The 25122-nt window shown below is 32.8% G+C and overlaps 3 protein-coding genes across 5 annotated transcripts; 2 read left to right on the top strand and 1 right to left on the bottom strand.

The window, feature by feature from the left end:
- Positions 1-9133: 9133 nt before the first annotated feature.
- Positions 9134-10349, top strand: LOC123702898 (transcription factor BTF3 homolog 4). The gene has a single exon (XM_045650745.1). It carries the CDS (start codon positions 9301-9303, stop codon positions 9841-9843), a length of 543 nt encoding a protein of 180 aa, XP_045506701.1. The 5' UTR covers positions 9134-9300; the 3' UTR covers positions 9844-10349.
- A 2410-nt stretch (positions 10350-12759) lies between these two features.
- On the top strand, positions 12760-16293 carry LOC123702887 (TGF-beta-activated kinase 1 and MAP3K7-binding protein 1-like). Its single transcript, XM_045650730.1, has 7 exons — positions 12760-12842; positions 12873-13091; positions 13546-13680; positions 14041-14146; positions 14474-14738; positions 14968-15124; positions 15646-16293. The coding sequence occupies exons 2-7, from the start codon at positions 12958-12960 to the stop codon at positions 16205-16207; spliced, it is 1359 nt and encodes a 452-aa protein (XP_045506686.1). The 5' UTR covers positions 12760-12842; positions 12873-12957; the 3' UTR covers positions 16208-16293.
- A 1243-nt stretch (positions 16294-17536) lies between these two features.
- LOC123702888 (26S proteasome regulatory subunit 10B) lies at positions 17537-24171 on the bottom strand. Of its 3 annotated transcripts, XM_045650732.1 has the most exons (10): positions 23993-24171; positions 23689-23808; positions 23211-23347; positions 22718-22816; positions 21291-21440; positions 20158-20281; positions 19671-19777; positions 19244-19347; positions 18633-18798; positions 17537-17684 (listed from the first exon to the last, which is right to left on the bottom strand). In XM_045650732.1, exons 1-10 carry the CDS (start codon positions 24075-24077, stop codon positions 17607-17609), a joined length of 1170 nt encoding a protein of 389 aa, XP_045506688.1. In that variant the 5' UTR covers positions 24078-24171; the 3' UTR covers positions 17537-17606. The 3 variants fall into 3 exon arrangements, with proteins under 3 accessions (XP_045506688.1, XP_045506687.1, XP_045506689.1); XM_045650731.1 differs by lacking the exon at positions 19244-19347 and having other exon boundaries at positions 19567-19777; XM_045650733.1 differs by lacking the exons at positions 17537-17684; positions 18633-18798; positions 19244-19347 and adding an exon at positions 19165-19243 and having other exon boundaries at positions 19567-19777.
- Positions 24172-25122: the final 951 nt, after the last annotated feature.

Below are 25122 nucleotides of genomic sequence, written 5' to 3'. Positions count from 1 at the left end.
ATGAAAACCCGCGTGTTTCTCGTTTCGTTAACGATATGAGAATTTGTTCGTCGCGTTGTTTTGATTGACGACTCAGATGCATTATAACAATAACAATCAATACATTTCATTGTTTATTGTTGAAAAAGCCGTATTTGGTATGATATTAGCATTATAGGTATTAAAACGCGAAGGTTTGTATGTTTGTTCCTCTTTCACGCAAATGAGATGTTCGGTTTTGTATTAAATTTGGTAGAGAGATAGATTACTGTCTGAATTGACACATGGGCTTTTTTCTGGGTAGTAACTACGCGAGTGAAGCTTACTTCAGCTAGTATTTCTACATATAAAATATTATGTTGAGCGGCGTAATTGAAGTTGATATTAAAAATAATCAAACTTGGGTTCGTAAAATGTTCTAATCAAGCAAAAATTTCTAAACTGATGTTGTTGTTTTGTTAAAATTAAAGACGATTTCTGTCCTTACAGATACTTCTTCAGATTATACACAATACACGAAAGAAGATTGCCTATTGTAAAACTATTTAAACAACAATCTAAGTATAGTTACCTATTCTACAAATTATCTACTGAACATTCCACCTAAAACCGAACTACCAACCTAATTCCGCGTGATTAATATCCCACTTACCCAGGATGTTCATTTATTGAGCAATTCCACATTTTAATGACTAAATCGTGTAACATTGAATCAGAATACTCTAAATCCAATTTCCCACCCTATTAGAGTTACCCTAAGCAATTACCCTTAAATGGTGTGATTGTATCTGCCCACATAATCGAAATAATGGGTATAACTGTACAATCTCTAACTGCTGTAATTCGATTAGGTTGGTACCAAATAAAAGCCCTCTGTTGTTGGTAGTTGGGTGGTAGTTGGTAGCAAATGTAACCCTCTGTTTGGTAATAAATTCTTGTTGGAATTTAAAGTGTTCGTTATTCTTCTAGATAAGGTCATATATTTTATGTATGAAAACAATGTAATATCCTGAAATCATAGGTAAGTACCTACTGAAAAGTTATTGTGATGAAATAAGTCCTGAATCTATTTGCTTTAGCTTTTCGGAAAACTTTTTGCAAAAACTTATGGTCTAGGTGAGCTTTATAGGTAATTTTTAGGCAGATATTATTTTTACAATAATTCTCTTTTCACATTTTTTTTCGTAAAAAGAAACGTTTTTGCATAGTTGCTTAAAAATAATATCAGTAGTGTACTTAGATAGTACACACTATGTCTACATTCCAATCAAAATACATTCCATCATCAAATCAATCAAATGTAGGTAATCCAGCAGTTTCCTCAAACAAATACATAATATTCAACAATTTCTGGTATCACGTATAAAAATGATAATCCATAAAAACTATAACATTATTACAAGGATAACCTTTAATTGTTACAGTAATCTCATCTAATTGCAAGCTCCTAATAAAAACATAAAACTGAGTGGTCGCATTTATCATTAAATCACCGCAAATTACTAGATAATCATTATTCATTGTAGAATCAACTCTATCTCAAGATATTTAGGCTCAAAATGAACATAGAGCAACGTTATAAAGAAAATTATATTCCACAACACTATTATAGAAAAGCCAACTTAAATACAATGTAGCAAAGCTCAATTTCGTTTGAACACATCTTAATACTTTTATAGACTAATTTTCCGACATCAAGTTAGGGATAGGCTGTCTTGCTTTCACTCATGTTATGGGAGTATTACCGTCTCTCTCTCGCATCCTGCTATTGATTTTCTCTCGGATAAGCTTAAGAGGAAGGAATTTGCATATGGTTAGGAAAATTTTATTTTTAGACTCACAAATCTATACAAAATAGGGATTTACGCACTTGTTATATAAAAATCGTCAATTGTAAATTACCTATAATAAATTGTTTACTTTATAGTACCTACTTATTGTCGTTGTTTTTAGAATGATAAATATTTTACTTATTTACTTACTAATTTAATAAATTTATCTTCATAAAAATACTTAACTAGATAAACACACCACCTATTTCCAAAAATCTGAAGAATTTCAAATATTATCCAATAGGTCACCAAATTCTATTATGACTCTACATCTACTACTTTTACAATAATACCCTCAACCTACAAGAATACCCTCAAAGTATCTTGATAATACACATCTATAGATAGATACTAATATTATAAAGCTGAAGTGTTTGTTTGTTTGTTTGAACGCGCTAATCTCGGGAACTACTGGTCCGATTTGAAAAATTCTTTCGGTGTTAGATAGCTCATTTATCGAGGAAGGTTATAGGCTATATATTATATCATCACGCTACGACTAACAGGAGTAGAGCCACGGGGGTGAAACCGCGCGGAGCAGCTAATAGGAACTACCTACACAACACAATAATATAATATCCTAATATACCTACCTATATAATATACCTACCTACACAATAATATAATATCGTTGTTCCCGTATTGTGATTTGTGATGCAGATTTGTCGAATGTATGTTTCATCTCGATACGTGCAGAAATTTTCATACGCGGGTGGAGAATCTTATAAAGAACGTATCAAATAATAGCGAAATACATATTATTATATTAATAGAGGAACGCCTATGTACCTACCTATATTCTCTACTCTATAACTATGAGATTCAGATACCTTTCAATAATATTTAAGTGAACGTATATGTATTATATTTCAGTCACGATTTCGAAGGTGAAATCCTAAGTCGAATTTTGCATACTTACCTATACTTAGATATTATGTTCGAACAACTTCTACATTTTCCTAAAAAAGAAAGTGGCTAACACGGGGTAGGTATATAAATAGACTTTATTATGTACTATCCAAATTAAAACATTAAAAAAATAATCTCTATGCTTATAAAAAATATTTCAAAAGTGCCACCCTTAACACAATTACATAATAATACAATTAAACTATAATTGCGTATAACTGAACCCTTAACCACACCCTATAGATCACACGCACATATAGATCGCGATCTTTTCATTGGTTGAACACCCTTCGTGTACAAGCTGGTGTAGTGTGAGTGTCGCAATATGGAAGGAATACTTTTTATTAATTTTTTCGCGTTTTGTTGACATATTCTATAAAAATAAATATAGGATGACTGGAATTAATCGCATATTATTTTACAATTATTTATTTAAATCCGGGGATAATAAAATGAGGGCAATTTTAGGAAAATGTGATTAAGGTCGTATGTATGATAAAAATAAACTAAACAGAAAGACAGAGTTCCTCAGTTCTTTATAATTGCTTAAAAAATATTTTATACCTAGGTTTTGTCCTTTGGGGTAGATTTGTCAAATAAAAGGCGTTCAAAAACCACACACTCTTTATCGAAAATTAATTCATTTGCGTAGGTACAAGAACTCAAACATATAATTAACAAAAATCACTCTAAGTATCAAAAAAACAAAACACTCAAATAATTTGACAGATAACAAACGTCATAACCTCAAAACATTGCCGCCATAACGTCTGTCAAAAATGAACATAAAAACTGATTCGTTCCTACTGCTCCCAGTGGTCCGCTCCATTTAATTTTAACGTCAACAGGCAACCCGACACTACGATATATACGTTACATGTAACAACATGTAACAGAACACTTCCAATCACGCTTTATTGAGCGAAAACCAATTCTGCCGCGTATAAATCCTAAAACGACGAAACTTTATTTTGCCGCGAATCTACCTATTTGTGGCGGTAAAATTGTATTGGTTTAAGATTATGTCATTGTATTTATTATCACTTGGTGTAGAGGTAAGTGTTCAGCTGAAATCTTATTTTCATGGAAATATCGGGTTAATTTTCTCTGTTAATACTGTACTAATCAAAATATTATACCTATTTAAATTAATTTATTTGTAAACTAAGTTAAAAATAGCGTTACAATACCTACCTTTGTTTTAACTGCATACTAAATAAACATTGTTTTACAGCTTGAAATGGTACAATAATTCATTGATACAAAATTATTAAGATTTAATACGATACATTTATAACATTTCCCTTTTCTATTTCAATAATTTACGTCCTCATAATTCATACTATTTCCTCACCAATAAAATTATATGTAGGTACACGTTACGTTTAAACATACCTATCAGTAAATGTTTTTCACAATATTTTAGCAAGGGTTCAATGTAAATGAAATAAAAAATGTAATTTCGCAACGCAATGGCAGCCCCGAAAGGATAATCTCCATAGAGCCATAGAGAGAATAACTTTGCCGCCAATTCTATTCAATATGTCCGCAGGCCATAAAAGAAAATGCACTTGAAAAAGGAAACAAATAAAAAAGCTCTTTCAATAAAATTTGGCGTTGGTTTAAGCACATTTTGTTTACTGAAATAATGTTGTTTTAAAATTATGGGGTAAAGATGTTATTTCTATAACAATTACTTACATAAACATAAGATAGATAGGTAGATAATACAAGATCTTTTTATCGTCCTAAATTGCACGGACAATATTTTCTAAGAAGTGAACTAAGGATTTAAAATACCTAAGTGGTAAGTTTAATAATCCGAAATCAGTGAATACATTTCAATATGTGTGTTCACTTATCAGTCTATTTATACACCCAATATTTTCAATATAACTAGTTATTTCTGTGACAAATAAAAGCACTTTATTTATATTTATTTATCAAACAAAATACATTTACAGTAACAGTATAAAACCCGAAAGCGATCCAATATACAGGGGTTCTATTTGTTCAGCCGTTCAAATAAAATAAAAGAGAAAAACGAAGCAAATTTCAATCACAATCTATCGGCTGCGAAATCGTTTACATTTAAACAAACTTACACTATATGCTTCGTTGTATTTTTTAAACCCTTTTGAAATCCTTTACAATGCGACAAACCGTTTGTAAAATTGTAAGTTTATTAAATAAATAGAATAAGGTAAAACCAAATTCATTTTATTCACTAATATTACGCGATTTTATATTATTATCGAATAATCATATCCACAGAAAATAATCCCAGATGATGCAGCTTATGAATTCTATTTAAATCAGAGCATAAAATTAACGATAACGTACATATGGAATACATTACCAAACAAAAAAAAGTTAATATTCAAAAAAAATCAATATCTAAAAAGCCGCCAAATCTGACATCTGTCAAAGTTCGCGCGCGATTGGGTGGTCGTTCAGAAATCCACTTAATCCACCCTGTTTAGATAACTAATGAGTTTAAAATCTTAGAAACGTGTGTATTTTAAATTATGTCATCCACTAATCTTTAAATGCGTTTTAAAAGCAAAAAGTGGAGATTAGAAAGGATTTAAGAACTTGTAATGTGATACTTAAATGTCTTATGTTGTCCGATGCGTCATGCTTACCTTAAATGGTGGACATTAATTTGTTAGAATTATGATAGCTCATTCATGCTTGATTTATACGGATAATTTCATAAAACATTTTTAAAGTTAAATTATCGTCACATTTCGAGAAGTTAATATGGACATTAAAAGTCCCTTGTTTGAAAATGTCGTTTTATGGAAATATAAGTATTTATAACGTTGTTTATTTAACACCACGACAGGATGATAACGATGCATACTAATTGTTTAAACGACAGACTAAAACCAAAACGGTTCTGATTAATTAGAGCTCGGGAAATTCTAAAAAAAGCGTCAACGATTGTCACGCTGCGCGGGAACATTTTTTGTTGGACTATTTTAAATTTCGTTCGGAAACGTTTGTTAATTGTTTCCTATTATGTTATTTTGACAACAGATGCAATACAAGTTATCTTTTTTGTTCCAGATGATCCATAAGAAAAATATGTCTGTCACATGAATTTGTGATTTGCGTAGTATGATTACCTATTACTGTATTATATTTCATATTATAATATTGTGGTTTTAATAATATGCCATCAGTATGGTATAAATTAGCAAAATTAAGTATGTAGTTGTTTTGTAATTCGATAAAGTTGTTTACTAATGAAGAATAATGCTAAATTCATAAGTATAGTAGGTAGGTATACAGTATACTAATTCAAAATTACCTATAGTAGATAATTCAAATATGCCATTAAATCTTATCTTATAAAATATAATATAAAAATGAATCCCAAAATGTGTTGGTAAGCGCATAACTTTGAGAACGGCTTAACCGATTTCGTTAATTCTTTTTTTACAATATTCCTTGAAGTTCGAGGATGGTTCTTATGTAGAGAAAACGTGAATATGTACCACGGGCGATGCCGGGGCGGACCGCTAGTACAAATATATAATAAACTAAAGTAGGTGATTGCATAGAGCTTATACCTGTAACAAAATTGTATATTATGATTTGTAACAACCACTTAAACACCTACTTACGTATTTGAATAATTTGTTGGAAGCACTTAACGTAAGAGGTTTACAGTTTTAGCAGTACATCAAATCATTGCTCAAATAAACTGAAAATTACTTACAGATGGCAAATCAACATAAATATGATTATAAAAAACTCATAAACACGTAACGTGGCCTAAATTTAAGTGCATTAGTTTATTATTCACGTTTGTACAGTTGTGTGAAAAAAACATTAATGAAAAATTACGGAGAGCTAAGCTAACTGCAGTTGAACATTATGACTGGTTGAAAATCATTTAGGTAAACTTAGCTGTAAATACGCAAATAAGAACGGTCTGTCCGTTTTATTAAATGTAATTTTAATAAATATAACTGTAAATTTAATCGAATAGGTAATACAAATAATTGTCTTAATATCCTGTACTACATATCTCTTTACTATATGTAGATACCTAGGTAGGTACCATAGGAAATGCTCAGCCTCCCTAGACAAGTGGCTTTCTATTAGCGTAACGTTTGATATAATAGATTATGAATGTATGAGATTGACGTAAGCTGTCGATACATTTATCTACAGCTTATGTCAATCTCATACATTCATAATCTATTCTATCAAACGTTACGCTAAACGAAAGCCACTTGTCTAACCCCCCAGGAATCATGTGTAGGTATTGAATTCTTCTGAGGCGATTAAATTGAACAATAGCTATTTTAGCGTTACAAGTACAACATAAATTTGTTATTAAATTAATAATAATAATTAATCATTTGGAACGTTTAGTAGAGAAAATCCATAGATAGAGTCACATCAAAAGCTTATAAAAATATTTAACTACAATAATTATAATAATTCTAACTTCTGTTGACGATGTTACATCTGTCAACACAATCAGTAAGTGCGCGAACAACGTTCAAAAACGTTTTAGCGAAACATTCAGTAATAGTTTTGGATGTATCGACGCGTTCGGAAATTATTAATAGCTGTCATATTGTACGCTGATGGCGCGAAGATGTTGTGTTGACAGCTTAACATCCCGCCATTTTGTAGTACATTTAGTAAATGTAGATAAATATTTATGGGATGCCGAGTGACGTATATTTTCTTTATGACTGTGTATCTTCTTGGAATTTTGTTAATAAATCATGATTTATGTTCAATCAATTGTGTTATGATCAGATTCTATGTAGGTATATGAGGGTTTCGATTTTGTGGGTTTACGCTGCGTAGGAGCCCAAAAATAACCGAAGGAAAATGAAACTAGACACAAGAGCATAGTTTAACATCTACTTACTTGCAAACGAGTGTCCGATGCAAACACTAAATTAAAAAAGAAAATAATTTATTTATCAACTACTTATACTTACCTATAATATGAAATGCTATGCATCCTTACTATCCTCACTTCCTTAGATACTATATTAATTAATATAAAATTAATACATATATAAATTAAGTATGTTTGTTTGTATGTCGTTCTTTCACGTCACGTAGGAACACATTTTTAATGATATTGAGGAGTCTATAAGAGAGTGATACAGGATATAGCGAATTGGAGCTGGAAGTTCAAAGTAGTAGGAAGAAATGTCACATTTGAGGCAACTATTACAGTTTTACCTATTATTTTCTTTTGCCCAAACTTTACCCAAGCGCAAAGTATTCTGACGACATGCATAATACCTATAGTTTACCTAAGTATGTGAATTCCTTTAAAAAATATCTATTATTATCAGAAAATGCAGAATTCCGACTTATATCCGATCCGATTCGAATACTTTGCGAATCTACTCCATCCAACTCTCTTATAAATAAGTAGGTAGGTCTACTTAATCTTATAACGAAACTTTTGAAATTACTTGCTGGGTAATGAATATGACATTGAGGTCAATTAAAATATAGTCTAGATGTCCCTGAAAGCCTTTAAATTTCTAATGTTGCAAATGGCCATGAGAAATAGCGAATAATAAAAAAAACAGCTGTCCCGTATACAAACACAATTGAAAATAAATCATCCAAATAAAACTGTGTGACCATTACATAATTATTATAACCTTATTATTTATTGTCATGTTTTAAAACTACTAGGTTTATAAAAACAATATAAGTAGAAGGAAAATTAGTTATTTGCCTGCGAACATAATTACCTATTGCATCAAACAACAAAAAAAAAATCTATAAACATTTTGTGATATTATGAATGAAAGAATTATAAGCTTATTTTAAGATCTTTTTAAAACATTTCATGCTTTTCTTTGTTTTCATTAAAAAATTAATTTTCTCACGAAGGTGGAAAATGGAGGATAGTACCTACCAATGGTACCTACCGACCTAACATTGCCTATTAGTTATAAGTTAGCTGTTATTCTCTAAAGTTTTATGCAACTGATGTAAGTTACATCCGATTCAAATTTAATAATTCCCACTCCACATAATATTATCTTTGTAATTGTAACTAAAAAGTACGAATTTAAATATTTTATCTAATGCGGTGTTGATGTAGACATCTATCGGTCAATTGTAGAAACTAAAGGAGCAAATCCCCAACAGATGGCGCTACTCTTATTTAATAAAGCGCCATCTAGTTCGTCAAGGTGAAGACTGACTAATTACGTTTCATTTATTGCAAAAAAATATTTCATATTATGTGTAATATATAGATTGAAAATATATTTATATAATAACAATATATTTACTTTAATAATCTTAATCTTGTAACATTTTATAAAATAAAATTTTATTGAAAATACTGGAACGTACATTTTCGCAGTGCTGCCAACTGAAAAAAATGACGGAAATCAGAAATAACTAGTCGCAAATCCACCATTTTCCCTTTGTAACTAACCGGTGTTCAAAACACGTGCGTACGATCAAGTTACATGGAAAACTTAAGTGTTCGCGTATAGAACTTGAATAAAAACATATTAAAAAGTGCGCCGCGCTTCTATTTACACGTCACACGTGTTAAAATATCAAAATGAACACCGAAAAGCTAAAGAAACTGCAGTCACAAGTCCGCATAGGCGGTAAGGGGACTCCAAGGCGTAAGAAGAAGGTTGTCCATGCGACTGCCGCTACAGATGACAAAAAATTACAATCATCATTGAAGAAACTGTCCGTAAACACCATCCCAGGTATCGAGGAGGTTAACATGATAAAAGATGACGACACTGTGATTCATTTCAATAACCCTAAAGCGCAGGCATCACTCGCGGCGAACACATTCGCCATCACTGGCCATGGAGAAAACAAGCAAATTGCCGAGATGCTGCCCGGTATCTTGAGCCAGCTCGGCCCCGACGGGCTCAACCGTCTAAAGAGGATAGCATCGAGTGTGGCCGCCCCTAAACCCATTGATGAGGATGACGAAGTACCTAACCTAGTCGGTAATTTCGATGAGGCTTCGAAACAGGAAGCTAAGGAAGTAGTTTCTGAGGAGAAAGACAAGAAAGAGGAGGAAAAGAAGGAAGAGAAAAAGCCAGAGTCAGAAACCAAAGCTGCAGACAAGAAGACCGATTAAATCCACTGACATTAGTTCTTAATTGCTCACCAGATGAAGTGAATGAATGCTAGGGTTTCCAAAGCCTATGAGGTGTGTCTCAAATTTATGTTATGTTAATAAACATTTGAATTAACCTCAATTTGTATTTTTCGACGGTGACGGTGCCTTGTGGACGGTTGAACTCATGCCTTTGGAAGCCTCCAGCCAACCCGTTTAAGCTTTGCCTTGCACTATGTTTCAGTTACAAAGTCAAATCTCATTTCATATATAAATAAGTGTTGTAAAAACTGTTAATATTGGCAATATGAAGTACATATGAAGATTTATTTTAAATCACTATAGAGATGTATGCGTACATCAGAATATGATAAAAGTTTAAATGTTAAATCTGGTATTGCTTTCAACTTAGAATCAAGCTCTTTAGTTTACAGAGCCAATATTGTATAAATGATAAAAATTGTAAAATGTGGAAATCGATTGGAGTTTTTGTTATGTGTGTATGTGACATAAACTTTAATCCTTAATTTTGTGTTTTATTTCTTGGAATATTATAAGAATATATTTACATTATAAATTTTCTTATTTGTAGACGTTTCTATGTAATACTTGTTAAAAATAAGAAAAATATTCTACTATGCACAATTTGTGTTTCAATCAATTCAATATTATATCTGTATTTCTGTGTTAAATAATTGTTTCTATATATTACATAAAAGTTCCAAATTTATTACACTAGGCACCTATTTCAAATACAAAATTTTTACATATTACTTTTTTCAAATAAGAAAAAAGCCAAATCCCTACAGCTGCATTTAAAAATGTCATTCAATAAAACAAAAGTAAAACTCGAGTGTGATCTTGACCTAAAAAGGTCACTTCACACTCGCCTACTAGTACGGGAGCTAGCAACGTTTAAAAAAAAGTCATTTTAGTATAGTTGGGTTTTTGATATACTGTTTCTCTTGCTATTTCGGTTAGAGTCCGGGCTGTCTGGCTGGCCGCAGTGGTTGCGTTTATTAGTGCGCATCTAATCTGCACAGGAAAATATCCTTAATTTAAAGTCATTTTTTAACGCGTAATTTTTAATATTTTGCCTTTAGATAGATCCATCAGACATAATTTTTTTATTGCAAGACGTTTTTTTCGTTGTAAAATAGGTGCCATACGCAATTTTTATTTCAAAATAACTAAAATGTCATCGAAATAAGTGAAATTACATCAACATGAGTCCGCTTAAAAGGTAAGTAATAGCTTTATTATTTATATTATATTATCCTTTTTTAATACTTATATTGAATAATTAGTAAACTAATATTTTTAATAGATGGTTTCATATTTATTACACTTTTGGGTATAAATATGAATTTGATGATATTTGTATTTTCTAGTGTTTGATTTTACGCGAGTATTATACACTTTGAAATAATTAAAGACTTGGGAAAATAATACAATGAATAAATCGCGTTTAAAATCCGATAAAAAGTCTTTAATTTCTTGATGAAATTTGGTTTTTATCAAGTTTACATTAACGTCCTATTTGAGGTTCGTTGGGAAAAAGGAGGCGATATGGTAGATTGTTGCAAAAAAACTGTAAATAGTAAAATGAATATTATATATAGTATAAGTAACACAGTGATTACTTATCCTTCACTGGGACTCATGTTGATGGAATTTCACTTATTTCGATGATATTTTAATTATTTTGAAATAAAAATTGCGTCTGGCACCTATTTAACAACGAAAAAAACGTCTTGCAATAAAAAATGTATGTCTAATGGATCTATCTAAAGGCAAACGATTAAAAATTACGCGTTAAAAAATGACTTTAAATTAAGGATATTTTCCTGTGCAGATAAGATGCGCACTAATAAACGCAACCACTGCGGCCAGCCAGACAGCCCGGACTGTAACCGAAATAGCAAGAGGAACAGCATATCAAAGAACCAACTATACTAAAATGCTCACTTGTCAACGTTGCTACCTCCTAGAATATACCTACATATAACGCGTTTCAAAAGATTAGAGCTAGCAAAAAATCGATTGATTCGGCAATGAACCATCTGAATCTATAAAATTCCAAACTATGACCATAAAGTTCTAGATGACTTTTTATAACTGTTTATAACATTATTTTGTTGAAAATACTAAAATAAATACCTCTGTAGGTGGGTTTTTCTATGAATCTCGCGAATTCGACCGTCATAAATAAATATTTTTGCGAGAAACTAATATTAGTTCAATTAAATGTACCTAGTACCTATTAGTTCAGTTAAATGTACCTAGTACCTATTAGTTCAATTAAATGTACCTAGTACCTATTAGTTCAATTAAATGTACCTAGTACCTATTAGTTCAATTAAATGTACCTAGTACCTATTAGTTCAATTAAATGTACCTAGTACCTATTAGTTCAATTAAAAAATAATTCTTACTACCTACCTATTTAATCTACAAATAGTTTCTAGAAAATTTTTCAGTATAATATATTATCTCTCAGGGAAGCTAATGTGGAAACAGGAAACCACAAAAATTGTTGGTGGTTTTAAGCAATGCAATGCATAATAGCAAGTTAATGATGGTTTTTTATACATTTCATGCTGATAAACATGAAAATATTGATAAAGTCAGTATCTGTGTATATTAAACCTTACATGCCACGACTTTTATGAAACTTTTGAATGTTCGATTATCGTTGTAGTTGGCATATGGCCAGAATAGAGAGTAATAATATTAGATTACAACTTGATTACAATAATACAATCCACATTTTCGTACATTATGTACTCAAACATTCTATTTAGTTAAATAAATCATAACAGGTATAATAAATTAGATTAACTACATAAAAGTTAGAATAGAGCAAGAAAAACTTGAAGTTAGGTAGTACCACGGTAGTACTATGTCACAGAGCAAGTAGTTCATTATGGTAAAGTTTTATGTTTTAATTTCTGATTATTATTATTTTGGTTATCTGTTTCAATTGTCAAGTATGAAATGTCAAATTCAGCTGTAGCTTACCTACTTCAAAAATAAAAAGGTACTCTGTGCTTCAAAATGAATTGATTTCACGAAAAGAAATATTTATAGTATGTTTACGATCCAAAAATAAGCAAAATCCAGAAGGTTTCCAAAATGATTGCCAGGCCGTGGACGGATGATTTGCCTAAATGCAGAAATGCTTGTGTAGCGTCGTATTTCTCTCAACTCAGCAATGCTAGTTCTACCGACGACTGCCTGTGTTTTTATTGTCAAACAGAGGATAATTCGTAAGTAAACTATTATAACTTCTTCCACCTTCATATTGACGCAAGAAGCTTAAGATATAATCATTAATAACCTATAATAATAATAAATACACATTTCAAATAGATGTAATTTTAAATACCCATTACCCACGAATGTTATACGTCTTGTTTATTATCAGTTAGAGCCAGCGCGCACGAGCAACTTTGTCTCCGCAACTATTTTGTCTCTCCCACCCATGGGCTAATATGAAAGTGCGCGCACGTAGCGACGCAACTCCCTATACAATTGATGGGAGAGACAAAATAGTTGCGGAGACAAAGTTGCTCGTGCGCGCTGGCTCTAAGAGCTCACAAAAGTGCATGTACATTTTTATAGTTGAATTCAAGAACTACATTTGTACGCTATAATATTACGCTAATTAAAGCATACAAAATAAGTATAACGGAATGTAAATATTATTATTAATGATAACAGGTGTCTATATGGTGTGTTTGAGCCCCATAATGGATTGGAAGCTGCTAGGTTTATCATGCAGAGAATGGCTGCAGAATTACTTCTTCCACCTCCATCTATTAATAATACCGATGAAGAGATTAGGGAAAGACTAAGGTATGTAGTAAATAAAATATATGCATATATAATATACACTATCTATGCAATTTATATACACAACACGACTTATAAATATTTTTTTAAATAATAGAAATAAGTTTGATTGTTAGACCCACGTCTTCCGCCTTAAAACCAAAAAATATATCAGATTGAACAGGACTTATTTTGTTTAAATCTGCAGACTGCAAAGTTGCCGAAAACTAGCACAAAAAGCATACCATTGTGTTAAAATACAAATTAATAAATAATTAAATTACTTGTGAAAAATTTATATCTATAAATCATTCAAACTTATTCTTTATCAATTAATATTCTATTACATTCCATGTTTCATCTTGTCATTATGTCTCTTTCCAGAAATGCATTCATATCAGTGGAGAAAGCATACATTGAGAATTACGACGGCATGATAGCTGAACGCACAAGCTTGCAATACAGATTGCAGACTCTTAACGAAACACAGGTTAATCTTGTTTTTACATGAATCCATTAAATGCTCAAGATTTGCTCTTAAAAGTAGTGAAGTAATCACAATAAATGAGCATTGTTTCAATTAAAAAGTACAAAAAAAGTAATCTACTAAAAAAGTGTGTGTGCCGAGAACACGTGTCAGAAGTGAAACTTCTTTGGCAAGATTCCAAAATACCAAAATGTTGGTGTTGCCATGACGCGACATTAAAATTTTACTCGCAATGCGCCTAAGTTACACTTCAAAAGTTGTTTTAATAATTTTCAAAATATCCATAATCCATGTAATGTTCAATATATAACTATTTTTTTCACCCTCCAGATTTCCCAAAACTGCGACAACATCCTACACCGTCTAAAGGAAATCGACCAGCACCTCTCTGGAGGTGCTACAGTAGTACTAGCTCTAGTTCACAATAACAAGCTATTTGTAGCCAACGTTGGAGAGACGAGGGCTCTATTGTGCAGGACTGATGATAACTCTGTGTTGCGAGTTGTGCAACTCACTATGGATCATAGTTTGAACAATGAAGATGAGTTGTTGAGGCTGTCACAGCTGGGATTGGATGTTAATAAGTTGAGGAACGGTGCGTTGAACTCTATGTTTTTTAAATATTTGAAAGTTTTATTTTGGGGTCGAATCAAATCCTATAACATGATCGGAATTTTTCTGCTTCTTAATATTTTTCTAATCTACATCTATAGTAATAAAAATTATTGAGTGGTAATCAAGAGTAAGCATTTTTAAATGTTCATAATTATCGTCTGAAATAGACGTAAATGGCCAATGTTGATATCCTATACCATTTTTTTCAGTGCAATACCTAGGCAACCAAACGGGCACTAGATGTCTCGGTAACTACCTAGTGAAAGGGCTATACAAGGCGTTTCCAAGCATTGGTGCAGCGGCCACTGAGCCAGTGGTGGCCTTGCCGGAAATACATGGCCCTATAGCTTTGGATGAGTCTTGCAGGTAAGATTTTAGCTTTGTTTTGTTTCAATTGAAATGCAGTTAAATGTAAATTAACGAAATTGGTTTTGAACAATGCTTTTCGTTAAGGTTTTCGTTAAGATTAAGAAGTGTATGTTTGACTAAAAAAAAATTTGTGGGTAACTTTAACTATGTTTTCATCTTTAATTAAAATCACGTTTAGTAAACATTTAGAGTAAAAATCTCGCTTAAAATTTGTCCGAAACGAAACTCTGCCTACGCGTGTATTAGATAGAGTTATTTAATGGGCGACTTAGAGCACTACTACAAGGAAATAAGGTCTTAATTGCAATTAATGTTTTATACAACGCGGCTCGGACATTTTTTGACGAACTTTTAAATACGAGATTTTGAGTCTCGCTGTTTATAGTATGTCACTAGTTTGGCAGTATATTTTTTAAGTCTAAAATAGACATTTAATTTATAGTCTTACACATTTTCTATTTATTTTCCTATCGTTTTAATATATAGGTACGTTTAATTTTATTTATTATTTCTTTCAGGTTCCTAGTTCTAGTCAGCGCGGGTGTTTACAAACGTATCCAAGAAGTGAAAGGAAGTAGCGAAGAAACAAACAAACAACTCGCGCAGAAAATCGTAGAAAACTTCCGCAAACAGTCAGATTTCACGCGCGTCAGTCAAGCTGTGCTCGAAGAAATTGAAGATGAATTCCTCTCATATTGCGTTAAAAATAATCTAACTCCCAAAGCGAACACACACATAACCTTACTAATTCGCAATTTCAACTTCCTCCCGCCAATACCACAAAATGACAGCTGTCAAAAACAAAACGCATCTGTCAGATTCAATCCGATTGTGCAATCGAAATCGAATACGCTGTTGAATGAAATCGATTCTGAGTTGTATTCGTCTGGTACAAATGAGTGCGAAACGAATGATTCGATTGTTGATACCAATAGATCTATCGAATCGACGTCCGATATCTATCCGAATAGACCGTATGAAAAGGACAAGAGAATTAAAGGTTATGTGGATTTTTCTTGTTATTACGAGAATGTTGCGAAGGCAAGGAAAAATGGGACTTTACCTAGTTTTATAAAATAGATAAATTGTATCAATGTAGATATTTATAATGTATTTTGAGATTTTAACAGTATTCATGTTGATTTTAATAAATAGTTTATAATAAATTTGTTTTTTCTTTTATAATGATTACTCCCTTCCACCGGTACTAAAACCTTCCTCGACAACCACTCTATCTATAAAAGAAAAACTGTATCAAAATATGTTACTTATTTACGTAGTTTTAAAGATTTAAGCATACATAGTGACAGACAGACAGCGGAAGCGACTTCGATTCATACTATGTAATTCCAGACAAAATGTATAAAATGTAATGGCATAGGCTTGCCTTCTTTTTACAAAATAATACCGTATGAGGGATTGTACCTACTTCAATCATTAATATCAACTTGATACACAATCCTATACAAAACCGAACTCAAAGAAGTCAAGTGTATTTGTAACATAAAATCATTATTGTAGTCGAAAAAAAGAAAGGATAAAAATAAATCAATCAATCTTATTAGTCCAAGTTAGTTGGTATGTTATTTTCCACCGATACATAATGTGCGAGGATGTGTATCGAGGAATGTGTTTGTAAGAGCTAGCGCGCAAGAGCAACTTTCGTCTGCGCAACTATTTTGTCTCTCCCATCAACTCTATGGGGAGTTGCGTCGCTACGTGCGCGCACTTTCTTACTAGCTCATAACCAATAGTATCGCTTCAAACTTCAAACCCAATGAAGTGATAATATTATGTCATAATCTAATATATAAAAATCAATGCCACTTTTCGTTGTAATTCCATAACTCGAGAACGGCTGAACCGATTTCGATAATTCTTTTTTTATTATATTCCTTGAAGTACGAGGATGGTTCTTATGTAGAGAAAACGTTAATATGTACCACGGGCGAAGCCGGGGCGGACCGCTAGTATGATAAGTTTTTATCAAATACATTCCTCGCACATTATTGGTCGTAAAGTACCCTAATGTTTAAAGTAGCTCATTTGAATACTTTTGAAAAGACGCGAAGGCGTGATTTTGAGTCTATTTTATTTTTATGGGTCAATAAATATTTTATTATTTTAAATTTAAGCATAGAAAATTGCTACTAAATTACATAGGCTACTTTTTATCCCGGGAAAATGACTCAATCCCGGAAATCCCACGGGAACGGGAACTATGCGGGTTTTTCTTTGACTGCGCGGACGAAGCCGCGGGCGGAAACCTAGTAAGTTATAATTATATGATAAATATTTTTCATAATATGATTGAATAAATCTAATTGACTATTTAATATGCGAATTTTCGCATTTTTTCGTCATTGTATTCATCTGAAGAGAGAAGAATGGGTAAAAATAAAACAAAAATTAGCCTAGTAAGTATTTATTAAACATAGAAAGTATAATCGTATTAAATTGTATAAAATAAAAGCAATATTTAAACAGGCTTGTAGTCCAGCTTGCTTTCGAGTTTCTTGTTGTCGGCCACTTTACGCACTGCCTTCATGAGATCCTCCTGAAAATGGGAAAAAAATATTATAGGTAAGTATTTCATTTTTGTGTAAAAAAATAGTGTGTGTACACGCGTTAGTAGTTATACTTCTTTGGCGTATGGAAAAAAATACTAGAATATACAACTTGAACATAGTTATCAATTTTCATACCACCTAGAACTAACTTCATGCTGTTAAATTCAGGTGTCGGTGTGCGCGCTGTTAGTTTGTGGATTCACTCTCATCATTTTTCTCCATCGCGCCAAAAGAAGTATAACTTCAATAATTATAATAAAGGATATATTATTGTTACATCAGAAAGTCTCGATTTTTATTTTAAGTGAATATTATTAGTTATATAATAAACTAGCTGTGCTCCGCGGTTTTACCCGCAGTGCTCCGCTCCTGTTGGTCTTAGCGAGGTGATTAGCCTATAGCCTTCCTCGATAAATGGGCTATCTAACACCGAAAGAATTTTTCAAATCGAACCAGTATTTCCCGAGATTAGCGGGTTCAAACAAACAAACTCTTCAGCTTTACAATATTAAGTATAGATAATGAAAAGCAAAACTGCTCATACTACAAAATATTATGTAGAAAAGATCCGCCATTTTTTTATTTCCAAAACCCACTATTGCATTGAAATATTCAATTAAAAGGTTGTAAGTACACATTTTTTTAGACTGACCGGTTGGCTTGGTTGGCAGTGGCCCTGCCTTCCGAGTCAGAGGTCGTGGGTTCGATTCCCATTTCCCACCCGGGGCAAATATTTGTGTGATGAACATAGATGTTTGCTCTGTGTCTGGGTGTTAATTATCTATATAAGTATTTATTTAAAATTATATATGTACGTTTATCAGCCATCTGGTTACCATAACACAAGCGAAAGCTTGGCATGGGATCAGATCGTGCGGCGTGCCGTGTGTGAAAAATTGTCCTGAAATATTTATATTTATTTATTTCCACCATACCTGTATAATATACTCCCTCTCAGCTCTAATAGCGAACAGGCCGGCCTCCGTGCAGACATTCCGCAAATCGGCGCCATTAAATGTGTCCGACAGTTTGACAACCGCCTCGTAGTCCATCTCACCGTGCTTGGCTATGGGGGCCGCGTGGATCTTCAGAATTTCCAATCTGTAATAGAAATCATAATTTAAAAAAAAAATCACGCAAAAGAGCGTGTGTGCCGAACACGCGTGTCAGAAGTGAAATTTTTTTGGCAAGATGCGTGTGTATCGTGGTCTTACTTCATGACGTGTCGGTATTGCCATGATGCGACCTAGAAATTTGACTCTCAACACTCCAAAAAAAGTTTCACTTGAAAATATTATCCTACTAATATTAATATGCAAAAAGTTGTTTGTTTGTTACTCCTTCACGCAAAACATGCGGAACCGATTCGGGTGAGATTTGGTACAGACATCTCCATATAACATATAATTTTCTGTCCGCAAAATCTCATGAAAAAAGTATTTTAAACTTAAAACAAGTATGTACTTTTAAATTATAAATTAATTAAAAAATGGTTACCCTGCAAAGATTTTGCCCCAAATCTATAGATACAAATACAAAATCTAACCTGGCCTGTTCGTTGGGCAGCGGTATCTCAATCTTCCTGTCCAACCTGCCCGGTCTGAGCAGAGCCGGGTCCAGTGTATCGGGCCGGTTGGTGGCCATTATGATCTTCACTTGGCCGAGTGAATCGAACCCAACCATTTAGTTATGTGTTTTTTAATGATATAATGTGTTTTTTGTGTATTATTTTTAAGGATTATTACCATTCTGCACGCCTTCCATATAAAAAACTTAAAATTAGACCATTTTGCTTAGATTTTTTCCTCAAAAAGGGGATATACTACAAAGTTTTTACCGCTATATTAATAAATAGATACAAAATCTAACCTGGCCTGTTCGTTGGGCAGCGGTATCTCAATCTTCCTGTCCAACCTGCCCGGTCTGAGCAGAGCCGGGTCCAGTGTATCGGGCCGGTTGGTGGCCATTATGATCTTCACTTGGCCGAGTGAATCGAACCCGTCCATTTGGTTCAGTAACTCCATGAGGGTACGTTGGATCTCTCTGTCTGCGCTTGTGCCTTCGGAGAAACGACGGCCACCTGGGAATTGTGTTTAGATTTAGTTTTTATAGATTTTGGTAGAGGAAATGGAATTTAAATATCTTTCTGGTATAAAATAAATGTCTTCTCTGCAAATAATAATAAATTCAAAAGTTATAATAAATAAAACGCGTTTAAAATCGGCTAAAAATCTTTGTTATGTATAATAATAGACATGAATGTAATGTGTTAACTAATAAATATGCATTCATTTGTAAAATACATAATAAATACAGAAAAAAAAAGATATGATTTAACCTGAGTCCTGAATCGTAAAAAAATATGATTTAGAGTGTGTTACTAAAACAAATACTGAATACTTTTGCCTACTATCATACTAGGTCATCTTTTTGTATTTTAATAATTAAAAATAAACATACCAATAGCATCGATTTCATCCATGAATATAATACAAGGCTGGTGATCGCGAGCATAGTTGAACATTTCTCGGATCAGTCTGGCAGACTCGCCTATATACTTGTCAACAATGGCTGATGATACAACCTGAAATTAATAGAACATCTTCATTATAGATATATAAAAAACTAGCTTTTACCCGCGGCATAGCCCGCGCAGTCAAAGAAAAACCCGCATAGATCCCGTTCCCGTGGGATTTCCGGGATAAAACCTATCCTATGTCCTTTCTCGGGTATTAAAATGTCTCTTTACCAAATTTCATGCAAATTGTTTCAGTAGTTAAGGCGTTATTGAGTAACAGACAGACAGACAGACAGAGTTACTTTCGCATTAATAATATTAGTAAGGATATTAAAAACGAATCGCCAAATGTGTTGCTAAGTGCCAAACTCGAGAATGGCTCGACCAATTCAATTTTTTTTTAATTTGTTGTTAAGACTCAAGGCTGAAGGAGAGCAGTGGTGGCTCAGTGGTGAGACCTCGGACTTCGAATCGATAAGTCCGAGGTTCGAGACCAGGCGAGCGCGCAGGAAATAAATTGATTTTTCAATTTATCTGCGCATGTTGTAACATCACCACTGCTCGAACGGTGAAGGAAAACATCGTGAGGAAACCGACATGTCGAAGAATTAAAAAGTTCGACGACATGTGTCATCCGCCAACACGCACTTGGCCAGCGTGGTGGATTATGGCCTGTACCCTCATAGGAGGCCCGTGTCCCAGCAGTGGGAACGTATAATATGGGCTGATGATGATGATGAAGACTCAAGGACGGTTTTTGTCAAAAGAAAATCTGAATAAGGAGCAATAGAGCAGAACAATGTCTACCGAGGTAGCTACACTAGTTTACAAAAAGAAAACATTATTACTGATTACTGAGTAAGTAATAAAGGCTATATTTATTCAAAAATAATAATATTCAAACTTCGAAAAGTTTATGTACTTTTTTTCCAAACATCGAAGCCAAAATATAGTAACAACTATGTTTGCAACATTATATTAATATTTAAATTCTTTTATAAATAAGATTTTTTAATTGAATCATTTTATTATGTTAGTAGTATATATTTTTAAGAAATTTCAAATAAAAAATTACCTTCAAGAAGTTAGCGTCCAACTGAGAAGCGACAGCCCTAGCTAGCAACGTCTTGCCTGTACCCGGAGGACCGTATAGCAGACAACCCTTAGGCGGAGTGATACCAACTCGGACAAAGAGTTCTGGGTTCATTAGAGGTAGTTCTATCACCTGGAAGAAAGTACATATATATTATTGGTAGTCATATAGATTTAAGAAAAAAAAAATGTGTGTGTGTATGTACTTGTGTACACACGTAAAAATGTGAAACTCCTTCATGACCTAATTTTTCAAAAAATAATTTACTATATGCAACTTTACAGAAATACGTCGAATCACGCGTGGTAGGGATAAGAAAAAGATGGCGCGTAACGGAAAAATGTTATACTAAATTTTTTTCCAACACCGATAAAGAAGTTTCACTTCAAAAATTAAGCTATAAAACTAAAACTAAAATATCAAATCTATAGAGAATCATAAGAATCTTTCCAATTATAGATACGAAAGATGCTAAAGTTTGTAATAATTTACTCGATTGATTTTAAAAATTCTAGTAGCACAGGTGAAACCAGGTGAAGTAGATAGTCAGAAATGCTCAGCCCCCCTAGCCAAGTGGCTTTCTATTAGCGTAAAGTTCAATAGAATAGACTACGAATGTATGAGATTGACGTAAGCTGTAGATAAACGTATCTACAGCTTACGTCAATCTCATACATTCGTAGTCTATTCTAGTTTGTTTGTTTGAACGCGCTAATCTGGGGAACTACTTGTCCGATTTGAAAAATTATTTCGGTGTTGGATAGCCCATTTATCGAGGAAGGTTATAGGGGTCCGGAGGCCCACATCCCTTCCCATCCCCTACCCATTCTCTCCTTTCCTATCCTCATTCCCTCCCATCCTCGCCCCCTTCTCCCTAAATCCTTCCAAATTCCTTTGAGGACAGCAACACATCCACTTCCTAGTGGAGTGGATGCTTATGGGCGGCGTGTATCGCTTAACACCAGGCGACGCGTCTGCTCGGTTGCTATCCTATAGCATAAAAAAAAAGGCTATATATCATCACGCTACGAACAACAGGGGTGGAGCCACGGGGGTGAAACCGCGCGGAGCAGCTAGTGTTGCTATAAGTGCTGTATGAATTTGTATTGCAAGAGTAATCAGCTGTCATTAGGCAATGTGGTATCATCACACCTGTCTTGACTTTAAACTTTCAAAGTACATTCATAATCTATACCTACTAATATTATAAAGCTGAAGAGTTTGTTTGTTTGAACGCTCTAATCTCAGAAATTACTGGTACGAATTGAAAAATTATTTTCTGTGTTAGATAGCCCATTTATCGAGGTAGGCTATAGGCTATATATCATCACGCTGCGCTAAGACCAATAGGAGCGGAGAAACGCGGGTGAAACCGCGAAGCGCAGCTAGTCTATAATAAATACAATTACCTCTCTCAACTGTCTGATCTGCTCTTGAAGACCTCCGATGGCTGAGTACGTGACATCACCTGGGTCCTCATGGCTCATGTTGTACACTAGAGGGTCAACCTGTCAATAGTATGTTATCATCACTACAAATTATAAAACAAAGTTGCTTTCTCTGTCCCTTTGTATGCTTAAATCTTTAAAACTATGCAACAGATTTTATTTTAATAGATGGAATGATTAAAGAGGAAGATCATTTATTTGATTTAAGACAATGCGGGCGAAGCCGCGGGCCGTAAGCTAGTAGTTATATAAAAATGAAACCCATTTCGCGTTGTCACAGCATCACGTGTTAACCGTTGGACCAATTTAGACCATTCTTTTTTTTTTAAAGTTTGTGGAAATCCTAGGATGGTTCTTATGTAGAGAAAACGTAAATATGTACCACGGGCAAAGCCGGGGCGGACCGCTTGTTACAAATAAAATAAACAAAAATATAAAATAAAATAAAACTAACCTCTCTCGGTAAATGCCTCATGATAGTCAATGTGGTCATATCCAATGCAACCCTGGTACCACCCTTAAGCTTATTCTTGTCGAGTTGACGCCTGCAGCCCACCACATATCTTGGACCATTTGTTGCTTTTACTATGACTGTAAAGTTACAGAAGAATATTCAAACAATAGTAATTTATAAGGCTTGTTGAAGAAATATTGTTCTTATATAAAGTATTATTAATAAATGTCATAATGTGATATGAAAAGATAACCAGAAAGGGCTTATTCTGCAAAAGTTTTATATGTTTTTGTATTAAGTTCAAGGTAAATATATAGAAAATACTTAATAATATATTTATATTAAAGTTAATTCCGACTTTGTTCTTATAGAATTATAGATGATGACTAACAAAGAGAAATCAAACCTTTGAAAGATAGTGTTTAAAGTATCCTTTTGTTGGTATTGTTATGTTTAAATTTGATGTGGATATACTTACATTTCTCTTCAGTAAGTTGTTTCAGTACTTCGCCAACAATCTGACCAACACTTTGTAAAGCTTTTAAATCATTCTCACTCTTATCATACTGTTTTGTAAGATCCTTTAGCTGTTCTCTCACTAAAAACAATCAATTTCATAATTAGGAAATCAAAAGTATAATTAAACCCTTCTCTTATAAATAACCGAAAATAGTGAAGTATTTTTAATAATTTATCAATAAAAACTTAGGTATAAACAAAATCTATGAACAAAAAAGTTGGATGATTCGGCAGAAATCGAAAATTATAATTGGAATACTCACTGTCTTTGAGCCTGGATTCAACTTCTTTGTGCTCCATGAGCTTCTTACGGTAATCCTGAAACGCTTTTTCTCTTATTGAGTCCATTTTTTATAATATTTGTTACTTTATCTATAATAAATGCTAGTTCAACGCCAGCGAAATGATATTTGAGATTTGGCTTGACGTTCTAATTTCCAAATTCAAATTGACATAAAGTTTGACAGATATTCAATATTGTTCAGATGATGTAATAGAATATAACTAAGTAAGTTCATAAAATATTGATTGAAATATTATATTCTAATTATTAAAAAATTAGACTGGTATTTTATTAATAGGTATTTCTATTTGGTTCTCTTCTTTATTGTTGATTCAACTAACTTTTACAGCGCCATCTAGTAATATGCAAAGGTAACTTTGTTTGTTAGTTTCCGCTATCGGATAACAGATGGCGCTGTATCATATTAGGTACATATTTAAATAATCGACCGTATTAGAATTGAATAAAACATCAATAATTCTATACCGATTATTCGAAGAATTAAATTGTAGATATTATTTATAAATTACAATGGGCAATTTGACAATGTAATTAAAACTCGACTCAAACTCAAATAATTATTTATTCAATTAGATTTCTTCTTGAATAACTTTTATTTATTCGGTACTTATTTAGATAACATTAAAAATACGAATTGAATATACCTAATAATAATGTGTCTGTATGCACGGGTAATAACTAGTAACTACTTAGGTAATTTGTAATTTGAAATGTAATATGACACTACAGACCTTAATTTTTTCAAGATTTCAATTTTTAAGTTTTTAGTATCAATGCTCCTCATTCCATTTAAAAATAATTGCAACTTGCAAGGAAGCAATTTGCACTTCATCGATTTTTATTGATCATAACTCTAAAATATTACAAGTAATTTAAAACTAGTTGGGATCGTCAATTTTACGAAGGGTTGTCGCTTTTTACTAATTTGAAAAACTGCGAATAAAATATGGTAGAGACTTTTCATTACAATAATAATTATTAATAACTATGAACACACTAATAAATAATTGAAACAAAGTGCACACAAACTTCACAACATTTTTCATCAATTATTTTTTTGATATGATTGATATTATCTACGCAATATAG

Source organism: Colias croceus, chromosome 24 (genome assembly GCF_905220415.1).
Source record: "Colias croceus chromosome 24, ilColCroc2.1".
Lineage (NCBI taxonomy): Eukaryota > Metazoa > Arthropoda > Insecta > Lepidoptera > Pieridae > Colias > Colias croceus.
This window is presented reverse-complemented; position numbering and strand designations above follow the sequence as displayed.